General features: G+C 39.4%; 1 protein-coding gene across 2 annotated transcripts in view; it reads left to right on the top strand.

Moving 5' to 3' along the window:
- The first annotated feature begins 411 nt into the window (after positions 1-411).
- The window catches only part of med30 (mediator complex subunit 30), a 44,600-nt gene continuing 21,534 nt past the window's right edge, over positions 412-23,477 (top strand). For both annotated transcript variants that reach the window (XM_088328849.1, XM_088328850.1), the window contains exons 1-4: positions 412-482; positions 3,598-3,826; positions 8,151-8,309; positions 21,107-21,214. In XM_088328849.1, the coding sequence (XP_088184975.1) occupies positions 3,626-3,826; positions 8,151-8,309; positions 21,107-21,214 (468 nt within the window). In that variant the 5' untranslated portion in view covers positions 412-482; positions 3,598-3,625. The remainder of the gene's footprint in view (positions 483-3,597; positions 3,827-8,150; positions 8,310-21,106; positions 21,215-23,477) is intronic.

Genomic DNA, 23,477 nt, shown 5'->3' on the forward strand with positions numbered 1-23,477 from the left:
TTTTATCTTTTTAACTGCACTTAAAGTTGCGTTTTGTTGTCTGAAAGTGTTGTAAAAATGAAATTTATTCATAAAATTAACCACAAGCTCGCGCTGTTTCACAAGATAACGCACAAACGCAAGGCGAGAACGTCCTACGAGGTTTGTACCGTATCACTAGAAAAAGTATATCAAAAGAAAACAAAAGATGAGAAAACTACCAAAAACTGCGTAATACTGATCGCATTTCAAAATATTTACTGCTTATATACTTCACAACAACCTTAAATCAAAGTGAGATTAGTCATTCGAGCCCGCGCCACATGACTTGTATTATCACCTTGCGGTTTAGTTCTCACAATTACGGTCTCTGTTTTTTTTCTCGCGATACTACGACACAATTTTAATAATTACGGTCTCGAAAGTAATTCTCGCGATGCTACCACTCCACGGAAACCGGCAACTTGACATGTAATCAACACAGAGGATTAATCGCCGCGCAGGTAATTAAACTAATTTCCAAACATTTTTATCTACACACGTTAACGCACTAAGATGTACAAAGTTTTTGTTAAGGTTGTCGACGAGTACAAATTAGCTGTCACTTTTGCATTCTTAGCTTGGAAAGACAAGCGCTCCACTTTTCCATATGGAATTAATTACAGCTATGTACAGTTCAACTTATTTTAGACGTCCCTTTCACAAAATGTCACTTTAAATGCGTTTATTTTTACATTTACACTTCAAATTGACTACCATGGGCCCTAGAATGAGCCCTTTCGTTATAGAAAAAATGTTTTTTATTTTTTGTTGACGTTACACGTGAAAAGACGAGTCAGGTGACGTCACGGATCTGCTCTTTCTTTCACTTAAAGGGACGGTGTGTAATATATAGTACCTCTTAGTGATAATAATAGTAGGCTGAAATACATGAACTATCGAACCAATGTCAATTTATAAATATCCATAGGTCGAGAAATCTATTTATTTTACATAGGGGAATCCATACATAGCAGCCACTGTCATGTTTGGTTACAATTACACCACTCCCAGGTCTTACATTGTCAAGTCAAGTCATTTTTATTTGTATAGCCCTAAATCACGAAGAGTCTCAAAGGGCTTCACAGATTTTTACACTATATTACACAGACTATTTTTCAGAATATTATTATACATTCCCCTGCTCTGGAGCCGACGAGAAGAGTAGGTTATTCATATGCTATAGAGTAGAAGTGAGTTTTAAGCTTAGATTTAAACATTTCCACTGAGGTTGCAGATCGGATCTCAGGGAGGAGAGCATTCCTCAGCACCGGTGCCCGGATGGAGAACGCTCTCGAACCAGCAGAATACTTCTTTGCTCTTGGGATCACCAGAAGACCGGCACTCTCAGATCGTAGGCTTCGGACTGGGACATAGGGGGAAATCAGATCTGAAAGATAAGAGGGAGCAAGTCCATGTATGATTTTGTATAATACTAAGAGAACCTTGAAATCACATCTAAGGCTAAGTGGGAGCCAATGCAGGTTAGCCAAAATCGGTGTGATGTGATCGGACTTTTTTGTCCTAGTTAAAAGCCTCGCTGCGGCATTTTGTACCAGCTGAAGAGACTTGATTCTAGACTTCGGGAGACCAGAGAGTAGTGCATTACATTAATCGAGACGGGAGGTAACAAACGCATGAATTATAATTTCTGCATCCGACTGAGACAGTATAGAACGAATTTTAGCAATGTTACGAAGATGGAAGAAAGCGGTTCTAGTAATTTTCTTTACATGCGTTTCAAAGGATAGATCAGGGTCAAATATGACACCAAAATTTTTAACTGAGTCACTCTGTGTGATGTGACATTTGTCAATGTTCACAGCAGTTTTTGAGAATAAGTCACGGCATTTAGATGGACCAATGACTAACATTTCGGTCTTTTCAGAGTTAAGACGCAAGAAATTGAGTGACATCCACTCTTTTATCTCAATGAGGCAGGCCTCCAAATTTCCACAGTTTAGTCAATAATTGTACAAGAAAATGAAAAATGAAATTGTATTTACCCTGTGACATGGCTGGAAGCTGGTTGAGTGAAGTAGTGGGTGGATGCAGAGGGAGGAGACGAGGAATTTTCAATCTTCGACTGGCAAGGAACTCTATGCACTTAGAAGATCTCGCTTTAACGGCCTCTCCATTTTTATTAATCATCCTGGTTCTCAATTGATTACGATCATGCAACTTAGTGAGGGTAGCAATTCTTTTAACATTTTCATATTTCTTAATCATCACAAGGTTTGTTTCCATGGTTATCAGGTTTTTCTTCTCCCTGCAAGCCTTGACCCATAGCTTATAAATCGGTGCTTCTCAATTATTTTTTGTCATAAAAAAGTATCTTATTACTGTTAGTATCACATTTGAAAGTGTATAGCATTCATTTGTATGCATTTTTGTTTACTGTTAATCTATTTGACAAACACTTGGATTTTTTAATGTTTTAAATGATAGAATATTCTATTGTTTTGTGCACTATTTTTCTATCCGTCCAAAACATCAATATATAATGAAAGAGGACATAAAATATGTGTTTTTTTAAATATCCGTTTCACTGATTATTGGAAAAAAATAATCAATAACTGTTACTTGCAGCCCCTCATAAAAGAACAAAAAAGAAAGAAATATGGACCATCATACAGAAAAGGATAGGCTTATTTTTTTTAAATGCATCCGAAATTCAAAAGTTAAATGAATGTCAAACGCAACCCCCTTAACTCAGTCTCGGACCCCCCAACCAATTTGAGAACTGAAATAAACTCGGTACAAAAATACGGTATTGTATCGATGACTTGCAAAGTCTTTATAAAGGACACGCGATTCTGAACCTAATGAAGAGAAAGGCATTGTGGGACAGAGTTCACCTAACGGCATACATGCATTTTCATTATGCCATATTGCAAACCAATAGCAGAGTAGTATTTTGTATGATGACAACTAGTAGCAGACAGGCATCTTTGAGCTGTAACTTGTCATACACATGAACACCATAAAGTTTTTGGGTATGTGAAATCATTTGCTGTTGTAGTGGGAAAAATACCACAGGGAGGCGCCAAATACATATCATTTCCCACGCTGTAAAGTTAAAACGTTGTCAGGCAGGGATGCTGTAACTTGGGGGGGTCTACTGTACTTTTGTGTCCTACTTGTAATTTAAACCTGCTAGCTTTAATTTAGGACAAAGATTTGGACTCAGGGCAGCACGGCGGCGCAGTGGTTAGCGCGTGTGTGGCACAGTTCTGAGGTCGTGAGATCAAACCTCCTGTGTGCCTGTGTGGAGTTTGCATGTTCTCCCCGTGCTTGCATGGGTTTCTTCTGGGCACTCCGGTTTCTTCCCACATTCCCAAAACATGCATGTTAGGTTAATTGGCTTGTCCAAATTGTCCTTAGGTGTGACTTAGCGAGCCAATTGTCTGTCCCTGTGTGCCCTGCGACTGGCTGGCAACCAGTTCAGGGTGTCCCCTGCCAACTGCCCAAAGATAGCTGGGATGGGCCCCAGCACCCCCCGCGACCCTACTGAGCATAAGCGGTGCAGGTAATGGATGGATGGATTTGGACTCACCCGAAATATTTGATTTGATATAGGAATTTTGATCATCAACCTGTCATTTCCATGACGACCCGTCCAATAGTGTCACCTTTTACCGGGCAGCCCCCGCCCCATCACCACCAGCAGCAGCAGCAGCAGCAGCAACAGCAACAGCAGCAAGCCCGAGATGTCAACACGTCTTCGCTGTGTCGCATTGGCCAGGAGATGGTTCAAGACATTGTCCTCAGGACCATGGAGATTTTTCAGCTTCTCAGGAACATGCAGGTCCTCCCTTTTTAATCATTACTCTTGTGGTTCTTCTCTAGCATCTAATTTTAGTGCGGGAGGTTCAATTATCAGCTCGGTAGCCTAGATGGTAGGGCGCCCGCTCCGAGACTGTGAGGTCGCTGGTTCAAGCCTCGACCGAGTCATACCTAAGACTTACAACATTGGCATCATTGCCTCCCTTGGCGCTTGGCATTAAGGAATTGGGGGGTTTGGTCACCTAATGACTCCCAACACAGCAGTTGGGTCTAAAAATGGCAGCAGCCCTGTTTGGCTGCGGCTGCATCGGCTCGCTGCAGTTTAACTGTACGGGTCAGGTGTATCGACATTTCGTTCTGTGATAGATAGATAGATAGATACTTTGTTCATCCCCGAAGGGAAATTCACATTTCCAGCAGCATCCCTAAGCTGAGAACAATCGAGAACAATCGAAAATAACACGGGAGCTGCTGGAATGGCTGCCATTCGTGACGGCGCCGGAAGAAAAGATTCAATTTGAATCATGTACAAACAAACAAACAATTGAATCATGTACAAACAAACAAACAAACAAAATATTCATGTTTCAATAAGTGGAGTGTTAATAAAATGGGGGGAAAATAATTTCTGATACTGATATAACCAGGTAAAACTAATTTTAAGTTACCTGTCCAAATGAATGTTGTGCCATCTCACCTTTCCCACTCTCTCTCCTCTCACCTTTCCCACTCTCTCTCCTGCAGTTGACTTGCTGCTGGTGGGGCTGTGTGCATGGTTACAAAGAATGACAATAAAAGTAAATTATATTATTCTTCTACAAATTTAGCATTTTCAAAATGGGCAGCACGGCGGTGCAGTGGTTAGCGCGTGTGCGGCATAGTTCAGAGGTCGTGGGAACCTCCTGAGTGGGTTCAAATCCAGCTCCCGGCCTTACTGTGCGGAGTTTGTATGTTCTCCCCGTGCTTGCGTGGGTTTCCTCCGGGCACTCCGGTTTCCTCCCACGTTCCAAAAACATGCATTTCAGGTGAATTGCCCGGTCCAAATTGTCCCTAGGTGTGACTGAGCGAGTGAGTTGTCTGTCCCCGTGTGCCCTGCAATCAGTTCAGGGTGTCCCCTGCCCACTGCCCGATGATTGCTGGGATGGGCTCCAGCATCCCCGCGACCCTACTGAGGATAAGCGGTGCAGCTGATGAGACATTTTCAAAATAAAATGTACTTTATATTCTTTGAAAGTGTGACATTAAGGTATTTAATAAAGTGTCTCGAAAATACAGCAACAGAGATGTTTTTGGCCAGAACCAGACATAGATGAAATATTTTATCTGACTTATAATGCACGAAATGCAAAATATCCCTCTAGAACAGCAAAGAGAAATGTAGTGAAACATTAAATGTCCTTTCTCCCACTCGGATAATTTTTCTCTTTTTGAATATATTTTTTTATTTTATGATTTTTTATTTCTTTTAGGATTGGAGAAATATAGTTAGTCGCAATCAACCAAATTATTTTGAATATTATGTTTCAAAAAAATTAACATTTAGATTAGTAAAATAATGTATGTTAACAAATAAAATAAGATGAACATAACTGTTTAAAATGAGCAAAAATATAATTTTATTATATTTTTAGTTTTATAGTTTATTTTATGTACATAATATTTCAGTACAAACATAGACAAGATAAGCAATATATCATTTGAAATATTAATAATTTGCAGTTTTTGAATGGATAAAAACAACTTTTTATTCTTCAAAATCTTTAAAAATAAAAAAGTTGTAGCATTTTCATTTTCCAAGTATTCCTTATAAAGTGTATGACATGATCCCATCAGTATTTTTATTTTTTACCCCCACTAATTATTGACCCCACTCATGGAATGTGTATGAACTGGAAGGTCATGCATCCAAGGATTAGGTACTCACAAAACCAAAGCTAGCACAGAAAATGCACTTTCCTTTTAAAATCGCATCAAAATTGTAGCAGTGGTCTTAAAAAAGCAAATACGTTTTTTCCCAAAATTGTGCAGCCTTACTTGAGAATATTATCCGCCTTCTCCTGTCCAATTGTTTTATATATACAATGCAATACAAGATTTGTTATTTTAAATGCAAATACAGTTTAGCTTTCAGTTAAGTGTTTTGAATAAAGTCTGAAAAATACTCCAGGAAAACTATGTCATGTCGCTTATCAAATCATCTTGCTCATTTCCAGAATTCACCACTTAAAACAAAATCTTTATCATTGAAAATAATTTTTTTACAAATTATATAATAATAATAATATGGTAATAATAATAAAAATACATTGTATTTCGAAGCGCCTTTCAGGACACCCAAGGTCGCTGTACATACGAGTAGGACACAACAATAAACGAAGAGTAAAACAAGCAAGTAATGAATAGCCAATAAAACACATTATAGTTAAAAGGGGCGGTGTGTGAGGCATATCGTCAAGAATAGTCTGAAGAGGTGAGTTTTGAGTCCGGATTTGAAGGTGGAAAGGGTCGCAGAATTTCGGAGGTCAGGCGGCAAAGAGTTCCAAAGCTAGGGGGTAGAGCGGCTGAAGGCTCTGCTCCCCATGCAGCAGAGCTTTCCGTATTATACACTATTTTTGTTTCTGTTTCTGAATCACACTGTCCTCATGTTCAAGATGTATTGTGTTCATGGTGCTAAACAATGTGGGAAAATCTGAAATCTTGTGAACCTATTCGCCCTTTCATTTTTTTGTAAATATACCGATGTATCCAGTGGGCGGTGGCTTAGCCTGGAGCTAAAAAAATACTTGGCACTTGTCAGGAGATAGAAAAAGAAAGCTGTCGTTGCTGCTAGTTGTCATTATGTTACGGTTTGTGTGCCAGAAAAGGAGAACATTTTTTTTTAATTGTAAATTTAAGTTTTACTCAAATAAAAATAGTTGTGGTTAAATGCATTAAAGCGAAAAGATTGGACTCAGGAACTCATCAAAAATTCTCAGGTTTGCAGTGCACACCTTACATCAGCTAGGAGAAAATTTGCTATCCATCCATCCATTATCTGCACCGCTTATCTTCAATAGGGTCGCTGGAGCCCATCCCAGCTATCTTCTGGCAGTGGGCAGGGGACACCCTGAACTGGTTGCCAGCCAGTCGCAGGGCACACAGGGACAGACAATTCGCTCGCTAAGTCACACCTAGGGACAATTTGGACCAGCCAATTAACCTGACATGCATGTTTTTGGAATGTGGGAGGAAACCGGAGTGCCCGGAGGAAACCCAAGCAAGCACGGGGACAACATGCAAACTCCACACAGGAGGTTTGATCTCACGACCTCAGAACTGTGCTGCACACGCGCTAACCACTGCGCCGCCGTGCTGCCCCGAAAATTTGCTATCAAGTCCATATTGGTTATAATATTAGCAAAATTGTTTGTTATTTTCTTAGCTTCAGCTAACTTTTAGCGTGTAGCCCTAAATGCAAATGGTAGCCTTGTAAAAACTGCTTGGGTCAAAAATAAAAGGGGTCACTGATTGCAAGCAATCATTAGGCACACAATCCAAGTAATTTATTACATACTTTTAATTCATCATTCATTTGTTCTTTTTCTTATTATTATTTTAGGAGAAGCATCTTTTGATGGCGTTTAGGCTACACGCCTGTACATGGCCTGTTTTTTTTCTCAGGGATTTTATATTTAAATTTAAATATTTTTTTTTGTACTTTACATTTTGTGGTTTTTTTTTTTTTTTTAGTGATTCAGTGTTGCTTGATTTATTAAAACTAATTTAAATTCACTGCAGAAAGGGAAGGGCTGACTGACAGATATGTAGCAAAAATAAACACTATGGCATTTACAGTTTTTTATATCATGAGAAACCTGGATGTTATTTTGATTAACTTTGAAATTATATATATTTAAGAATATTCTTATCTTTTTAATAATGCTTGTATAGACTCTGGCGGGGACCAATTAAACCCTGGCGGCACGCCAGTGACTTTATATGGTACTGGAAATTCTCGAGTAGACGTACTTGGTGAGTTTGAAATAGAATTCAATGTGGAACAATGATCAACTTCGAAGAACCTGATTTATATAAGTCTTCTGACTTATGAACACAGTCAAATTTGATCTGCTAGGTTTAGCTGGGCACCGAAAACCCAGCTCAGCTTGGCTTCACGCCTCGACAAGAAGGTCAGCATGCGTTAATCCTGGACAACTTGCCGCTTTTGGGAAACAGCCAATCTTGCGACTTGTAAAATCAAAGAAACAGACCCCTGCTTACCTTCTAGTTCCTGTTTTAATTCTTTTGCTTTTAGCGGTCACAGCGGATCAATACTTAACACAACCCTTTCTCTCGCTTCTCCTTAGCTGCCTAATGGAGTCACTTACCACCCCACCACCCACCAGGATAGACTTGGGAAACTGAAGGAGCATCTCCGGATTCTTTCTGTGCTCTTCCGCAAGCTTCGCTTTGTCTATGACAAATGCTCCGAAAACTGCGCCGGGTTGGAACCGATACTTCCACAGGTGAGTTGATAAATTCACCAAGACTAATATGACCAAGGTAAAATAAATTCCTACTGAAAATATATGGCTAGGCGAGTACCAACACGAGGTATCCATCTTAGTGCTGATACATGACTTATATTAAAGGTACGATGTGAAGTATTTAGTGCCTCCTAGTGGTACAAAAAAACTTTCATCAACATTGATTTGAATACTAGGCAAAAATACAGGAACTATCATCCATCCATCCATTATCTGCACCACTTATGCTCAGTAGGGTCGCGGGGGGTGCTGGAGCCCTTCCCAGCTATCTTCGGGCAGTGGGGAGGGGACACCCCGAACTGGGTGCCAGCCACTCGCCGGGCACACAGGGACAGACAATTCGCTCACTCATTCACACCTAGGGAAAATTTGGACCAGCCAATTAACCTGACATGCATGTTTTGGGAATGTGGGAGGAAACCCACGCAAGCACGGGGAGAACATGCAAACTCCGCCCTATGACCTATCATACCAATGTTAATTTTACTTTAAGTTCGACAAATGAGTATTTCTTTTACAATGTGGAATCCCCACTTAAGGTGGCGCCATGTTTGCTTGGCATTCTGCCTTCACGTTGTGCCGTGTTTTACTGGTCCTCGCTCGTACCAGACAACACAGTGCCATCTTGTAGTCAAATATTACACATTGGGACTTTAAGTTGTTCGTGACAGTGGCCGAAACCGGTATCTTGTGGCCATTTAACAAACAGGAATGAGAGGAATAATACATTTCAATGAGTTGAATATAAATGGGAACAGGATTTGTACTTCAGCATGCTTCAATGTTGATGTGTTTTCAAGGATTGAAAACTGTTTGAAATTGTTGCCATGTTTCTCAACAAGTCTGTTTAGAAATGACGCAGACACTGCTCTCTGGTGGCTTTGCTTTCCTATGGCTTTTCCTTCTCGAGATTAACTGCATTGGCATCGTTCTATGAAGTGTCATTTCACCCTGCGAGAGGACAGGTGCATGCTAAACCTAAACAGGGCACTATGACATTTTTATTAGTGCAAGGATAACACATCAATTCTTGACATTTATTTTTTGGCCTTTCAAAAAAGTATTATAGTGTGTCCCAGTAGTAAATTTTAATAGAAAAAAACTTCCTGCAACTGAAAATGAAAGCTTCATATTACCTTCATTTTTACCCAACACCCATTTGGGGAGAGATTTGTCTCAAAAAGAAATATATTTACAATATACTCAAGAAAAAAATATGTCTTGATAAATGCACATGCAAGATTAAAAATCACATTTGTAATTTTGTAGCGCTGCAAAATAGATGATACACTACAGATTTTTTTTCTTTAAACAGTACTAGAGAAATTAGAGAATTGGCCTTGAAAGTCCTTAAAATGTGCTTGAATTTGGCCATTAAAAAGGCTTACGAACCCTGTGGGGAGGGCTATTCAAAAAGGTTGGTGACACCTGGTAAAAACTACACCATGACTATAACACTCTCAGTAATAACTACTTACCACTGCTATCATATGTGACATGCTCAGATTAGACCACCAAAGGAAGCTAATGGTCCCCACTAGACACACAGGTATTTGCTCAGTGGGGTTCTTATCTTCTCCATCTAGTTCTTTCTTTCCTATGCGGCCCATCCTCTCAGGTGAGTCCCCAAAGTGTCTTTAGGCCAGTTACACATCAATACATCTGTGTCTTGCACAGTCTTGCATGAGTGCACTGTAGCATGGTCCAGTATTTCACAAACAGGCGCACAAGCCGCATTTTGCAAGGATGCATACAGCAAGACGACGCAGCTCACTTTTCGATTGGATTTTCGACTGCTGCAGACCTCTGGTTTCCACAGATTGGCTCTGAGCTAATCCCACTGGAGGATAAAGGAGGGATGTGAGAGATCAGTCCTGAATTGGAACAAATCCTTTTTGGTTGCTGCTGCCGACTCTTTCCACATTTACTTATATATACACATACAATATATATATTTTATATGTATGTATATGTAATATATATATATATATATATATATATATATATATATATATATACACACACACCGTAAATTCCGGACTATAGAGCGCACCTGATTATAAACCGCACCCACCACATTTCGGGAGGAAAACCTATTTTGTACATACACAAGCCGCATCTGTATATTATCCGCATGCGCCCACATTACAAAAATGCAACACAAACACAAAATTAACCCATAACCGACACAGTCCAAAAATCACAGCCAGCAAAATGAACGGAAAATGATACCGGTACTTAAAAGTGTATATTTCCAAAGGTAAGGGTGGGAAAAATATATATCCACTATTGTCGGCCGCGTCCACAAACACGTCTCACCTTTACTCCACTTCCCGTCAGCCCGCGTTTGCCCCGCCCCTTCTTTCTCATTTGCTCGTGCAAAACATATCAGAATAAGTTTCTAAAATAAATACATTACAAAAATATAGAGTTGCAAATACATATTATACATGGTTAAACATATTTACAAAGAAAGACCGAGAGAGTTTTCAAAGCTTTAATAATAATATTATAACTTTCATCCCAAAACCGTTGCCTGTGAAGGGTAGCAAAACGCTACTAGCAACACGCTCGCATCACAGTAGACGACTGGGGTAAAGAGAACATACCGAACTTGTAGTAATCACGATAAACGATCCTCTTCTTCCTCCTCATAACCGACGTCATCAAAGTCGTCTACCCCAGTATGGGAAAGAGACTATGTCAAATTGACGTGGTCCCACGCTCCATTACTCAAAAACACGCCAGCAACACGCTCGCAAAGTAAAGTTAACGTGCAGTAGCTCTGTTTCCTTCTTTATCGGACTGCTCGGTTGCATTTAGCTTGAAAGCTGCGTCCTCTGCGCATATATTCCACCGGTCTAAGCTGGCGGCCGTTAGATAAATTACATAAATTGGCCGCATCACTGAATAAGGCGCAGGGTTGAAAGTTTGGGGAAAAAAGTAGCGGCTTATAGTCCGGAATTTACGGTGTGTGTGTGTATATACTGGACTGTCTCAGAAAATTAGAATATTGTGATAAAGTTCTTTATTTTCTGTAATGCAATTAAAAAAACAAAAATGTCATACATTCTGGATTAATTACACATCAACTGAACTATTTCAAGCCTTTCATTATTTTAATATTGCTGAATTTGGCTTACAGCTTAAGAAAACTCAAAAATCCTATCTCAAAATATTAGAATATCATGAAAAAGTATACAAGTAGGCTGTTCAACTAATCACCTGAATCATCTAATTAACTCGAAACACCTTGCGAGGGTTTCCTGAGCCTTAAAAACACTCAGCTTGGTTCAGTAAACTAAATCACTGCTGATCTGACTGCTGCCCAGAGGACCATCATTGATACCCTCCATCTGGAGGGTAAGACACAAAAAGAAATTTCTCAAAGAGCAGGCTGTTCACAGAGTGCAGTTTCAAAGCATATCCACAAAAAGTCTGTTGGAAGGGAAAAATGTGGCCGGAAACGCTGCACAACCAAGAGAGATGACCGCAGCCTTAACAAAATTGTGAAGAAGAGCCGCTTCCAGAATTTGAGGGAGCTTCAAAGACAGTGGGCTGAAGCTGGAGTCCAGGTATCAAAAGCCACAGTTCACAGACGTGTTCGGGAAATGGGCTACAATAGCCGTATTCCCATGGTCAAGCCACTTCTGAACTCAAGACAACGGAAGAAGCGTCTGACTTGGGCTATGGAGAAGAAGCACTGGACAGTTGCAGTGTGGTCCAAAGTCCTCTTTTCAGACGAAAGCAAGTTTTGCATTTCATTTGGAAGTCAAGGCGCCAGAGTCTGGAGGAAGGCTGGAGAAGAGCAAAATCCAAGTTGCTTGAAATCCAGTGTGAAGTTCCCACAGTCAGCAATGGTTTGGGGAGCCATGTCAGCTGCTGGTGTTGGTCCACTGTGTTTCATCAAGTCCAGAGTAAATGCAACTGTGTACCAAGAGATTTTAGAGCACTACATGCTTCCATCTGCTGAAAAGCTCTATGGAGATGAGGATTTCATTTTCCAGCATGATCTGGCACCTGCCCACAGTGCCAAAACCACCAGTAACTGGTGCACTGACCATGGCATCACTGTCCTTGATTGGCCTGCTAATTCCCCTGACCTGAACCCCATCGAGAATTTGTGGGGTATAGTTAAGAAGAAGATGAAAGACACCAGACCTACAAATGCAAATGAGCTGAAGGCCGCTATCGAAGCATCCTGGGCATCAATAACACCTCAGCAATGCCACAGGCTGATTGCCTCCATGCCACGCCGGATTGATGCAGTAATCCGTGCAAAAGGATTCCCAACCAAGTACTGAGTGCATCAATGGACATTTTCATATGTTTGATTTAGTTTTGCTGTTATAAAATTATTTTTTTACTTGGTCTGAGGAAGTATTCTAATATTTTGAGATAGGATTTTTGAGTTTTTTTCAGCTGTAAGGCAAAATCAGCAATATTCAAATAATAAAAGGCTTGAAATAGTTCAGTTGATGTGTAATGAATCCAGAATGTATGACATTTTTGTTTTTTTAATTGCATTACAGAAAATAAAGAACTTTATCACAATATTCTAATTTTCTGAGACAGTCCAGTATATATATGTATGTATGTATGTATGTATGTATGTATTAGTTCTGTTCAAAATAGTAGCAGTGCAATGTGACCAGCCAGGTTTGTATTATATTTTTCATTTTTGCAGGCCAGACAAGTTAACAGTAGATTCTTAAAAAAAACAAATAAGACCCAGCATTCATTATAGGCATGCTCTGAAGGCTGTGCAATTGGGCAAATAGTTCAATGTGGTTTGTTCAAATCAGTAGCAGTGCCTGCTGTTGACTGTGCAAACGTAAAACTATTTTGTGTTTCCCCCCAAAAGGTTTTAGTGATCCCTAAGATGTAGTTGCATGACCAAAGTTTTTTATAACTGCTTAACATCTGAGTTATACATTTAGACCTGCTTTAAGCGATGAAATAAAGCTCGATAGCTGTTCTTAAACTATAATATCAATCTTTTAAGTTATTTTAATTTATTTGTATTTTTTTATTTGAGTTGAGTTATTTTCAAATAATTATTAGTCAATTAATCTTTCCGAGATGAATGTACGGATCTGCTTTAAGTCGTGAGTTAATGCGTTAAGGCTAACTCTTAAGTCAAGGACTTTCCCCCCTTCTTGGTTTCTGTGTTGTTTTTTTTGGTATATTCATTACTCCAGGGTTCCTACAGTTTAAGGCAAGTTGAATGTAAGACTTTTTAATACTTTTTAATGCCATTTAAAATCAAATTTAGGACCAAGTCAACGAAATAACTGAAACAAATAAAACAAAACAAAACTAACCACATGAATTAGAGACAATTTTAAACAAATAGGTTCTTTTTAAATTCTTAAACCACATTTCAAGTTTAAGTCATAGAAAACAATATATGCTGTGTGTACATAGTAGGAAAAGCTTGAAGACTACGGTAACTTCTGAGTTGAAGCTTTTTTGATTATTTGACTCTGAGTTAAAGCTTTGACCTCAAAGCTATTTTGACATGCAAGCTAAAAGTTTTTTGAATTTATTTATATTTATTAAGTGAGTTAATGATCCATTATCTTCAGACAAGTTTTGGTCAATAGTTCATTTTGAGTTAAATGATTGGATCTGCTTAGGTAGTGAGTCAAAGCTTTAAAATTGCTCTAAATTTCTGTAACTAGTTAGTAAAAGCTTTAAAGCTACATTTGTCTTAGTTAGAGCTGGTTTGGTGATTTAAGATAGATAGATAGATAGATAGATAGATACTTTATTCATCCCCGAAGGGAAATTCACATTTCCAGCAGCATCCCTGAGCTGAGAACAATACAATAATAAAGCAAAAAGAATATAATATACAAATACCCAGTGTGACGTGCAAATGCCCACTGTAGCGTGTTATATAGAATATCTAAATAGTGCTACACAGAATACATATTGCAAAGCATTGACATCTAAGCTGTCTTAAGTGAAATCTTTCCAATTGCTTTTATTGTAATTATTTAGTGAGTTAATTATGAGTAATGAGTTTTTTTGTCAATTATTTCAAGTTTAGATCCGCTTTAAGTAGTGCAAGGAATATAAAAAGCAGCTCTTAACATATTTTAAATATTTCAAGATGCTTTTATAAAATATATTTATTAAGCGAGTTAATTTCAAAGATCAAAGCGGCGCCGCCAGCAAGCGGCTGCCTTTTCCAGCAGCTGCCCTGTTATCTCTCACTTTTTATTGTCTGCTCCTATCTTCGGTGTTTTTCTTCCCGTTTGACAACTACACTTTGGATGACTTTCTATCCTATGGACATGGGTTTTAGCGCACAAAAATGCGTTTATTTGAGGAATCAACTCCCTGCCCTGACGAATTTTCGTGCCGGCGTGATGAGGGGGCCTATCGTGGAAGAAGAGCCAGAGCTAGCTAAGCGGCTAGCGGCGTTATAAGTCTTCGGTACCATCCGTAATCATGGTAAATACGAACTCACGACCAAATAAGATCATCGAGTGCTGGTGGAAAACATCGAAGCGCACAGGGAGCGCAGTTGCTGTGGTTTGCGGAAATGTGGCTCACGTTTAGCATTCCGGACGCTAATGTGTAGGAGCAATCCGGCTGCAGCGCCGCTATACAGAGACACGAAAGCCTGGGGGAATCGGAGAGGAGGTGGACTCGCTAACACGAGGTGGTGTATCCCTGGACACAAGAAAAGATTTCCATCTGCCGCAGGGATGTCGAACTTTTGGACTAGCGTGTGACGTCATCCACTCTGCAACAAGCACCCATAGGGCATCATGTTAATCTGTTAATAAACAACGGGGTAGACTGCTGGAAGTATGAATTTCCCTACGGGGATGAACAAAGTATCTATCTATCTATCTATCTATCTCTATCTCTATATCTAGTGGCGCGCGAAAATGCGGCGGGTCCGAAATGCCGTATTTTGAAGTCGAGTCGAAGTTTTTGTTTTGTTTTACTCAATAATTGAACTGAGTTTTTGATTTATTTGATATGGCGCCTAGAAAGGCAGTTTCTAAACCATGTTTTTGCGGTGCCGTGGACCATGGAGCAATGATCCAGTGCAGTCACTGCAAACACTATATTCACTATGAGTGCTCTGGACTGTCAGTTCAGGACCTAAGCCTCGCGATACAGGATAAGCAAGCTACTTACATCTGCAAGTCCTGCGTTCCCGGCTTATCCGCTGATAATAAGGATTCTTACGCCTCTCTGAGTAGCTCTGGAACGGTGTTCACCTACGTGGATAGCACTCCGGTGCCTCTATCCGGGTCGTCTGGGCCGTGCGGTGCCCTGAACTCTGCTGATTTGGTCTCCACTGTCCGTGAAACCGTGAAGGCCATGGTACCAACTTTGGTCCGAGAGATCATGACGCAGATGATGCCAGAAGTTGCCAGAATGTCGACTAGCCTAATGGAGGAAATGCTAGCAAAGGAGGCTAGGAAGCATAATCTCGTGGTGGTTGGAGCAAAGACACATCGAGAAAATGGGGAAGCTGTCCAGGATTCCCAGCTCTTTCAGGAAGTCGCCGAAGCAGTCCCGGGAGTAGAGAAACGGGACATTCTGGAAGTTTTTCGTGATGGAAGGCTGAGGAATGATGGTAAACCCAGGATTGTGAAGATCCGATTCCGGAATACAAGATCAAGGCTGGCGTTTCTCCGTGGATTCAATCGGGTGAAAAGTACCTTCCCGACGTTGTCTTCTGGATTTGTTCGTCCAGATATGACACCAAAAGAAAGGGAACGCGACAGGGAACTACAGGACGAACTTAAGCGCCGTCGGGACGAAGGTGAAGTAAACATTATTATACGGGACGGGAAAATTATTGTCAAGCCGGGAAATGCCTAAGGTCGCCTTCGCCTTTATTGAACAGCCCCTTGATTCATCTCATTAATGCCCAATGTTTGACTTCTAAGGCAGATGACTTGGTCTCCTACATGAATTTCTACACCCCTGATATTTTGGCAATTACAGAAACTTGGTACTCCGCTGGTGACACAGGACCAACTATAGAGAAATATCAGTCCATTAGAACTGACCGTAAAAATGCCCAACATGGAGGAGTTTTGCTCATGGTTTCTCATGGTATAACTGTGTTTTCTGTCGCTAATTATCAATTCGATAGAATTGAGTTATTGAGATGTGATATTCTTATTTCTGGGGTGAAGCTGAGAATAGTGCTTGTATATCGCTCTGGTCTGAGCTCTTTTCAGGCCAACGTCGCTATGTTCGAACATCTGAATTCTATTTTTGATACTAAATTGCAAATTCTACTTATGGGTGATTTTAACTTTCCTGACCTTCACCACAGTTTTCTTCAAAATTCTGATACTAATCTAACTTCAATGTTCAAAAACTTGGTTTCAAATGCAGGTTTCTTTCAGCATGTCGATAAACCAACCAGGGGGTCCAATGTATTAGACCTTGTGTTTTCCACTGACAGATATCTGGTTAAAAACATTGACGTTGGGCCGAGTTTCTCTACCAGTGATCACGATTCTGTTACTTTCCAACTTAAAAAAGATACCGCTGCTCAGAACTACATAAATTTTAAAGACTGTGATCTACATGGCATGAGATACTTTCTGTCTAGTGTCAACTGGTACCTCTTATTTGATAGTTGTGGGAATATTGAAGAAATGTGGGCAATATTTTAATCTGTTGTTTACACTTTGATATCTGTATACGTACCCTCAGTTGCTGTTACACCTCACGTCAACCGTGATATAGCTGAATTGCATAGGCGAAAGCAGTTTATTCACAAGCTTTATAAACGTGATCAGTTGGCATACTTGGAAAGTTATCAAGATGCTTCAAGGGAACTGCGGAGGGCCATCAGGCGGGAAAGGGTGGCTGAGGAAAATAAAGTTTTAGAGGCTAATAATACTCGTAAATTCTTTTCATACATCAACCGTAAACTAATTTCTAGGGCATCTATTCCCAACCTGAAGGCATCTGACGGTACCGTTGCTACAGATAATGCTGACAATGTCCGTATATTAAATGATCAGTATGCCAGTGTTTTTGGTCGTGACAATGGGGTTTCACCCGACTTTCCCAGCAGAACAGCTGTTCTAAATTCTGTGGAACTTTCAAAGGAGTTAATTCACAGATACTTGATAAAACTTCCCAGCAAATTTTAAGCCGGCCCTGACAAAATTCCAAATTTCTTGCTTAAAAAGCTAGCTGACTTTCTATGTGAACCATTATTTTACCTGTTCTCTAGATCTTTTGAGGATTCACAGCTGCCTGAGGACTGGCTTAGTGCTATTGTCATACCGATTTTTAAAGGGGGGAGCACAACAAGTGCAGCCAACTATAGACCAGTTAGCTTGACTAGCTGCGTCTGTAAAGTGTTTGAGAAAATTATCTCAGATGCCATATGGAAATTTATACAGGAGCACAATCTTTTTACGTTTAAACAACATGGGTTTAGGTCCGGACATTCTACCATGACTAACTTAATAGCTCATTTGAATAATATTACCAGTATGTTTTTTGTTCACAATATGGCTGGTCATGTTGTTTACTTAGACTTTTGCAAGGCTTTTGATAAAGTGTCTCATAACAAGCTTTTACAAAAACTGAAATGCTATGGTATTCGGGGAAAACTGCTTGAATGGATAACAGCATATTTGTCAAATCGTAAACAATGCGTAAAAATTGATGATGTTCTTTCAGCGTGGTCGGAAGTTTGTAGTGGGGTACCGCAGGGCTCAGTACTAGGACCATTATTATTTCTGTTTTTTGTGAACGACCTACCTGAGGCCATTCAAAGTAGTGACATCTCAATTTTTGCCGATGATGCTAAACTGTCGGCTTTCTTACCAAAAACCCAGGTGACAGGAACAATTGATTCTCTCCAAAATGACATTAAATCAGTTTTTCTTTGGTCCGAAAAGTGGCAACTGCAATTGTCATCTCATAAATGCTTTGCACAGTCGTTTTTACATGGTTCTGTTCCGCTGTATAACATTAATGATCATGATTTGCATGTTGTTACTGAACATAAGGATCTGGGTGTCACTCTTACTTCAAACTTAAAGTTTATCACGCATATCGCCAAAATTACCAACAAAGCCAATAACATAGCATCAAACATTTACAGAAACTTTTACAACAAGAACCCAGCATTCTTAGTTCGAATGTTTTGCGTTTATGTTAGACCCGGGTTAGAATATAACAGCGTTGTGTGGAACCCTTACTTACTCAAGGACATTAACCTACTGGAAGGAGTTCAACGACGGTATACGAAGCGGATACCTGGGATGCACAGCTTGTCATATCCGGAAAGACTACAAAGACTGAACTTGGACTTTTTGGAGCTCCGTAGAATTCGATTTGATTTAATTTTTGTGTTCAAAGTACTGCATGGAATGATCGATGTGCCTTTCGATCAATTTTTTGAGTTCTGTCGTGTTGATGGTTTACGTGGTCACAGATATAAGTTACGGGTGCCTAGACCTACCAGCAACTTGCACGGAAACTTTATTTCTTTCAGAATACCAAAAATTTGGAATTTTTTGCCTGACCGGGTTATTAGTGCAAATACGGTGCAAACCTTTAAGCAAAGGTTGGCAGAAACAGATCTGTCAAATTTCCTTAGGGGAGGGGGCGTAAGGTGACCATATTTGGCCATGCTCACTCTCAGCATTAGTTTTTCTTTTTGTGTCATGTTTTGATTAATGTATCCAACAATACCTTCAATAAACAATTACCTAAAAAAATATCTATCTATCTTATTTTAAAATAAGTGAATTTTTTTCTTCAATTCAGCTTCTGAGTTAAACCTTTGAATCTGCTCTAAGTAGTTAGTTAGAGCTTTAAAGCTGAGTTAAAGGTGGTCTGAATATTTAACTGAGTTAAAGCTAGAAAACCTCAATGTTTGACATAAATAGCTTTTTAAATTAAAGGAAATTGTGTATAATATGTTTAAGATGTATAATTTTTTTCTTTTTTTTAAGTCCAAGCATTCTGATCATAATGTATTTTGCACCGGGCCCCTTGGCAGCTCACCACCGGCTGCCCTGAATCGATGACTCTAGTGGCGTGACCCCATTGCAGCCCAATTTGCAATAGACCCGATTAATAAACAGCTGGAGCTGAAAGCACTTTGTCCTTTTCTCTTTTTTCTTTCCAGCTGTTGTTCTGGCCTAATTCTAAAGCTTTTCCATCCTCCCATCCTATTTTCCTCCCAAACCCCATTTGACTTCTGTCTTCGTTCAGTTCCTTCTGGGTCGCGCTCCTGCCTTTTTCTTTCAGTTTAATTATTTATCCTTGCAGTTATTTCTCACTTTTTCTTCTGGACCTGGCGAACTTCATTAGCCCATTTTTCTCTGTCAAGGCGGGAAACTACATCCATCTTTTCATGAGGGAGGCGGGGGTTATGACTCACAGGCACACACACTGTTATCGTCATTCATCTTGGCCTCACTCAGCACATTTTTTCCCCACCTTGCACACACCAACACGCATGATGCCAAATTCAGGACTGTACTTTTAAAAATTGTATACATTCGAGTCAGTGTTGTTCAGTTAAAATCACAATGATGTGGGTTTGACATCATTTTTTTTCTACCTCGATTTAAATATTTTACATCATATATATATATTAGTTTGAACCTTCCTTTGTGGAGTTTGCATATTCTCCCCGTGCTTGTGTGGGTTTCCTTTGGGCACACCGGTTTCCTACTACATATTTGATTTTTTTTTATGAAGTATTCGATATATGAATCCTAATCTTAGTTTTTTAAAATTTATAACATTTTATAAAAGATTTTTAAGGGTAAAATCGAGAAAGAAATTATAATTTGTCCTATAGCTTTTTATGTTTTTCCAAAATCACTTTCTAGAAAATAATGAACACTTATATTTTTTAATCTATTTCATTAACCTTTTTTTTAAAGAAAGCAATTGAATAATACCTATAATTCGCAAATAATGTAACAAATTCTAAGAATTATCTTTTTAACTGAAAACAGTTGAATGAAAAAAAAAATGCTATTAGAAATACTTGAAAAGCTCATTTTCTAAAATTATTTTTATTTTAACATATTAGAAGTTTTGTTTTAAAAAATAAGAAAAAAGATGCATTAAAAATATGCTAAATTATCTACTTCAAACTTTGCAGTGAAAATAAATCCCGCCGTTAAAACACCGTTTTTTGCAGTAGCTAGAAAATGGGTGTTATCCTTTTTATTTAAATACATGGATAGAATTGTTTTGAATATCCATTAAAATATGTAGACTGGAAAATCTTGTGTTATCACTATTTTGTATTGATTTGGAATTATTTCATTGAACATTTGTATTTATACAGTCCATTTGAAAGATGGATCATGTTACCTTCTTTCGTGACGACCACTAGGGGTCACTATCATCTTAAAGTGACACGCTGGAAGGCCCTCACACATGCCAGTGTCGAGTAGACAAGGTCAAGCACACAGGCTGTTTAAAAATGAATGAATTTCTCACTCTTTTTTCCCCCGTCTTTCCCTGCGAGGAAGGAGAGGGCTTATCATGCTTCCACGCGCTTACACAAAATCTCCATTTTCACCACTGCACAGGGACTAGATTGCCCAATAAAAGCATCGTTTTAACTTATAATCGCACTCCAAATGTTAATGTAAAGCTTATCCGAAAGGGGTGCAGGGCATTAGGGCTTATTTGAAGATTGATATTGATTAAAAGCACGCTGCAACCTGGCTACTGATTGTTATCTGTTGTAAGCTCAATAACGTATAAAGAGCGTTTTTGTTTTTCCATTCCAGCAACTGATACCCTTCATGGAGGATGACAGCGCCAAACACGACGACCACTCATCTGGACAGAACCATCCTAGCGCAGAAGACAGGAGGGAGGTCCAAGAGGTTAACAAGGTATGAAGTACGGTGCCAAAAAGACAGTTTGAAGAATAAGCGACTTTTTCTACAATGCTGAAACCAACTGTCTTATTTTCTTAGCCGGAAGCTACCATCACCATCTTTATATCATCGTTATCCTCTGTGAGAAGAACTAGCATTGTCGTCCTTTTTAACAAAAAATTATCGAAATCTAGCATTGTTTTCTATCCAGAAAAAAGTCATCAATTATATGTCAAGTTCTCCAATAAAAACAAGTGTTATGATTTTTTTGAGCTGGCTAGCATCGTTGAGTTTTTCATAGATGAAAATGAGCCTTTCATTTTAGATTGAACAAAAGAGTCATCTTCTTTTAAAATGAAGAAAGAAAATGGCATCCCCTTTTCACAGTAAGAGGGCATTGTGAAAATACTCAACAAGTCTGTTTAGAAAATACAAAAATGTTTGTTGTCTTAGTTGAAAACTATTTTTTCCCCTTCACTAGAAAACGCATAATCCTCTGGTTTCCTCCCTAACCCTCCCAGACATGCATTTCAGGTGGATTGGCTGGTCCAAATTGTCCCTAGGTGTGAATCAGCAATCGAGTTGTCTGTCCCTGTGTGCCCTACGATTAACTGGCAACCAGTTCATGGTGTCCCGTGCCCACTGCCCGATGATTGCTGGGATGGGCTCCAGCACCCCCGCGACCCTACTGAGGATAAGCAGTGCAGCAAATGAGATGAGATGGGATGAGATATAAATAATAAATGCTTGTCATTCAGAGTGTCTAGTTAAATACTGTAAGCTTTTCCCTGGCCTTATCAAGCCTTGTGACATGCAGGATTTAACGCAACTATTTTCCGATACTTTCATCTGTGTGATTGGGCCCTCTACTTAGTCCTTATCTGGCCTGCTTCCTGTTATTTCGCCGCTAAAGGGAAGTCCGTTCAGGGCGCCTGTCACTTCATAAAATAATCAACTCGATTCCATATTTTCCTGACCTTTGAGACTCATGATGGGAGCCACGTGGGAAAAGGCGCTCAGTGTCTGTCTGCAATGGAATTCAGGGAGGGAATTCTCTGCTTGTTGGAGGATAACTTTTTTTTCTTTTCCTGGAGAGAAGAGTTATCTTTTTCCTGCAGTAAAGCACGCCAACACGCTTTAGGGAGGGGCCTTAGGGATTTATAACAGGTGCATAGTATGGTTTTGTTTTGAGTGGGTGGGTAAAAAGGGAACATTTAAGTTTCAAGTCTTTTTTTATTGAGTAATTTCATGTGACTGCTTCATCAAGACTAGTAAAAAAACGACTTTCTTGTCTAGAAAGGGAGACTGTAATGATTCGAAAATAAAGTCAGTTGACGTAGTCAGCCTAAAAAGTTTTGACCAAACAATAAAAGGAAAACCAATTGTTTTTACTGCCCCATTTAGAGGACAGATAATCCAGTACTCTGCTAGACATTTTTGTCCTAATCAGTAATTCTCTCATTACTATATGCACTTATTAAATACACCATACATTATTGAGAAACTCATCCATAGCCTCATGAGCATCATTGCCAAAACTGCTAACCAGCACATACAATTGTGGTCAAAAGTTTACATACACTTGTGAAGAACATAATGTCATGGTTCTCTTCAGTTTCCAGTTATTTCTACCACTCTGATTTTTCTCTGATAGAGTGATTAAAACGGATAGTTCTTTTTTCCACAAACATTTATGATGATTGGTTCTTTCATGACTTTATTATTGGTTAAAAGAAAAAAGTGATCAAATCTGCTGGGTCAAAAATGTACATACAGCAGCCCTAATATTATGTATCATGTCTCTTGGCCATTTTCACTTCAATTAGGCGCTTTTGGTAACCATTCACAAGCTTCTGGCAAGCTTCTGCTTGAATCTTTGACCACTCCTCTTAACAGAATTGGTGAAGTTCAGTTAGATTTGATGGCTTTCTGACATGGCTTGTTTTTTTTCAGTATTGTCCACAAGTTCTCAATGGGGTTTAAGTCAGGACTTTGGGAAGGCCATTCTAAAACCTTAATTCTAGCCTGATTTAACTGTTCCATTACCACTTTTGACTTGTGTGTGGGGTCATTGTCCTGTTGGAACACCCAACTGCGCCCAAGACCCAAACTTCGGGCTGATGACTTCAGGTTATATTGGAGAATTTGAAGAAAATCTTCCTTTTTTATTATCCCATTTACTATCTGCAAAGCACCAGTTCTATTGGCAGCAAAACAGCCGCACAGCATAATACTACCACCACCGTGCTTTACGGTAGGCATGGTGTACTTGGGGTTA

Source organism: Urocampus carinirostris, chromosome 2, assembly GCF_059441175.1.
Source record: "Urocampus carinirostris isolate Australia breed hairy pipefish chromosome 2, RoL_Ucar_1.0, whole genome shotgun sequence".
Classification (NCBI taxonomy): Eukaryota; Metazoa; Chordata; class Actinopteri; order Syngnathiformes; family Syngnathidae; genus Urocampus; species Urocampus carinirostris.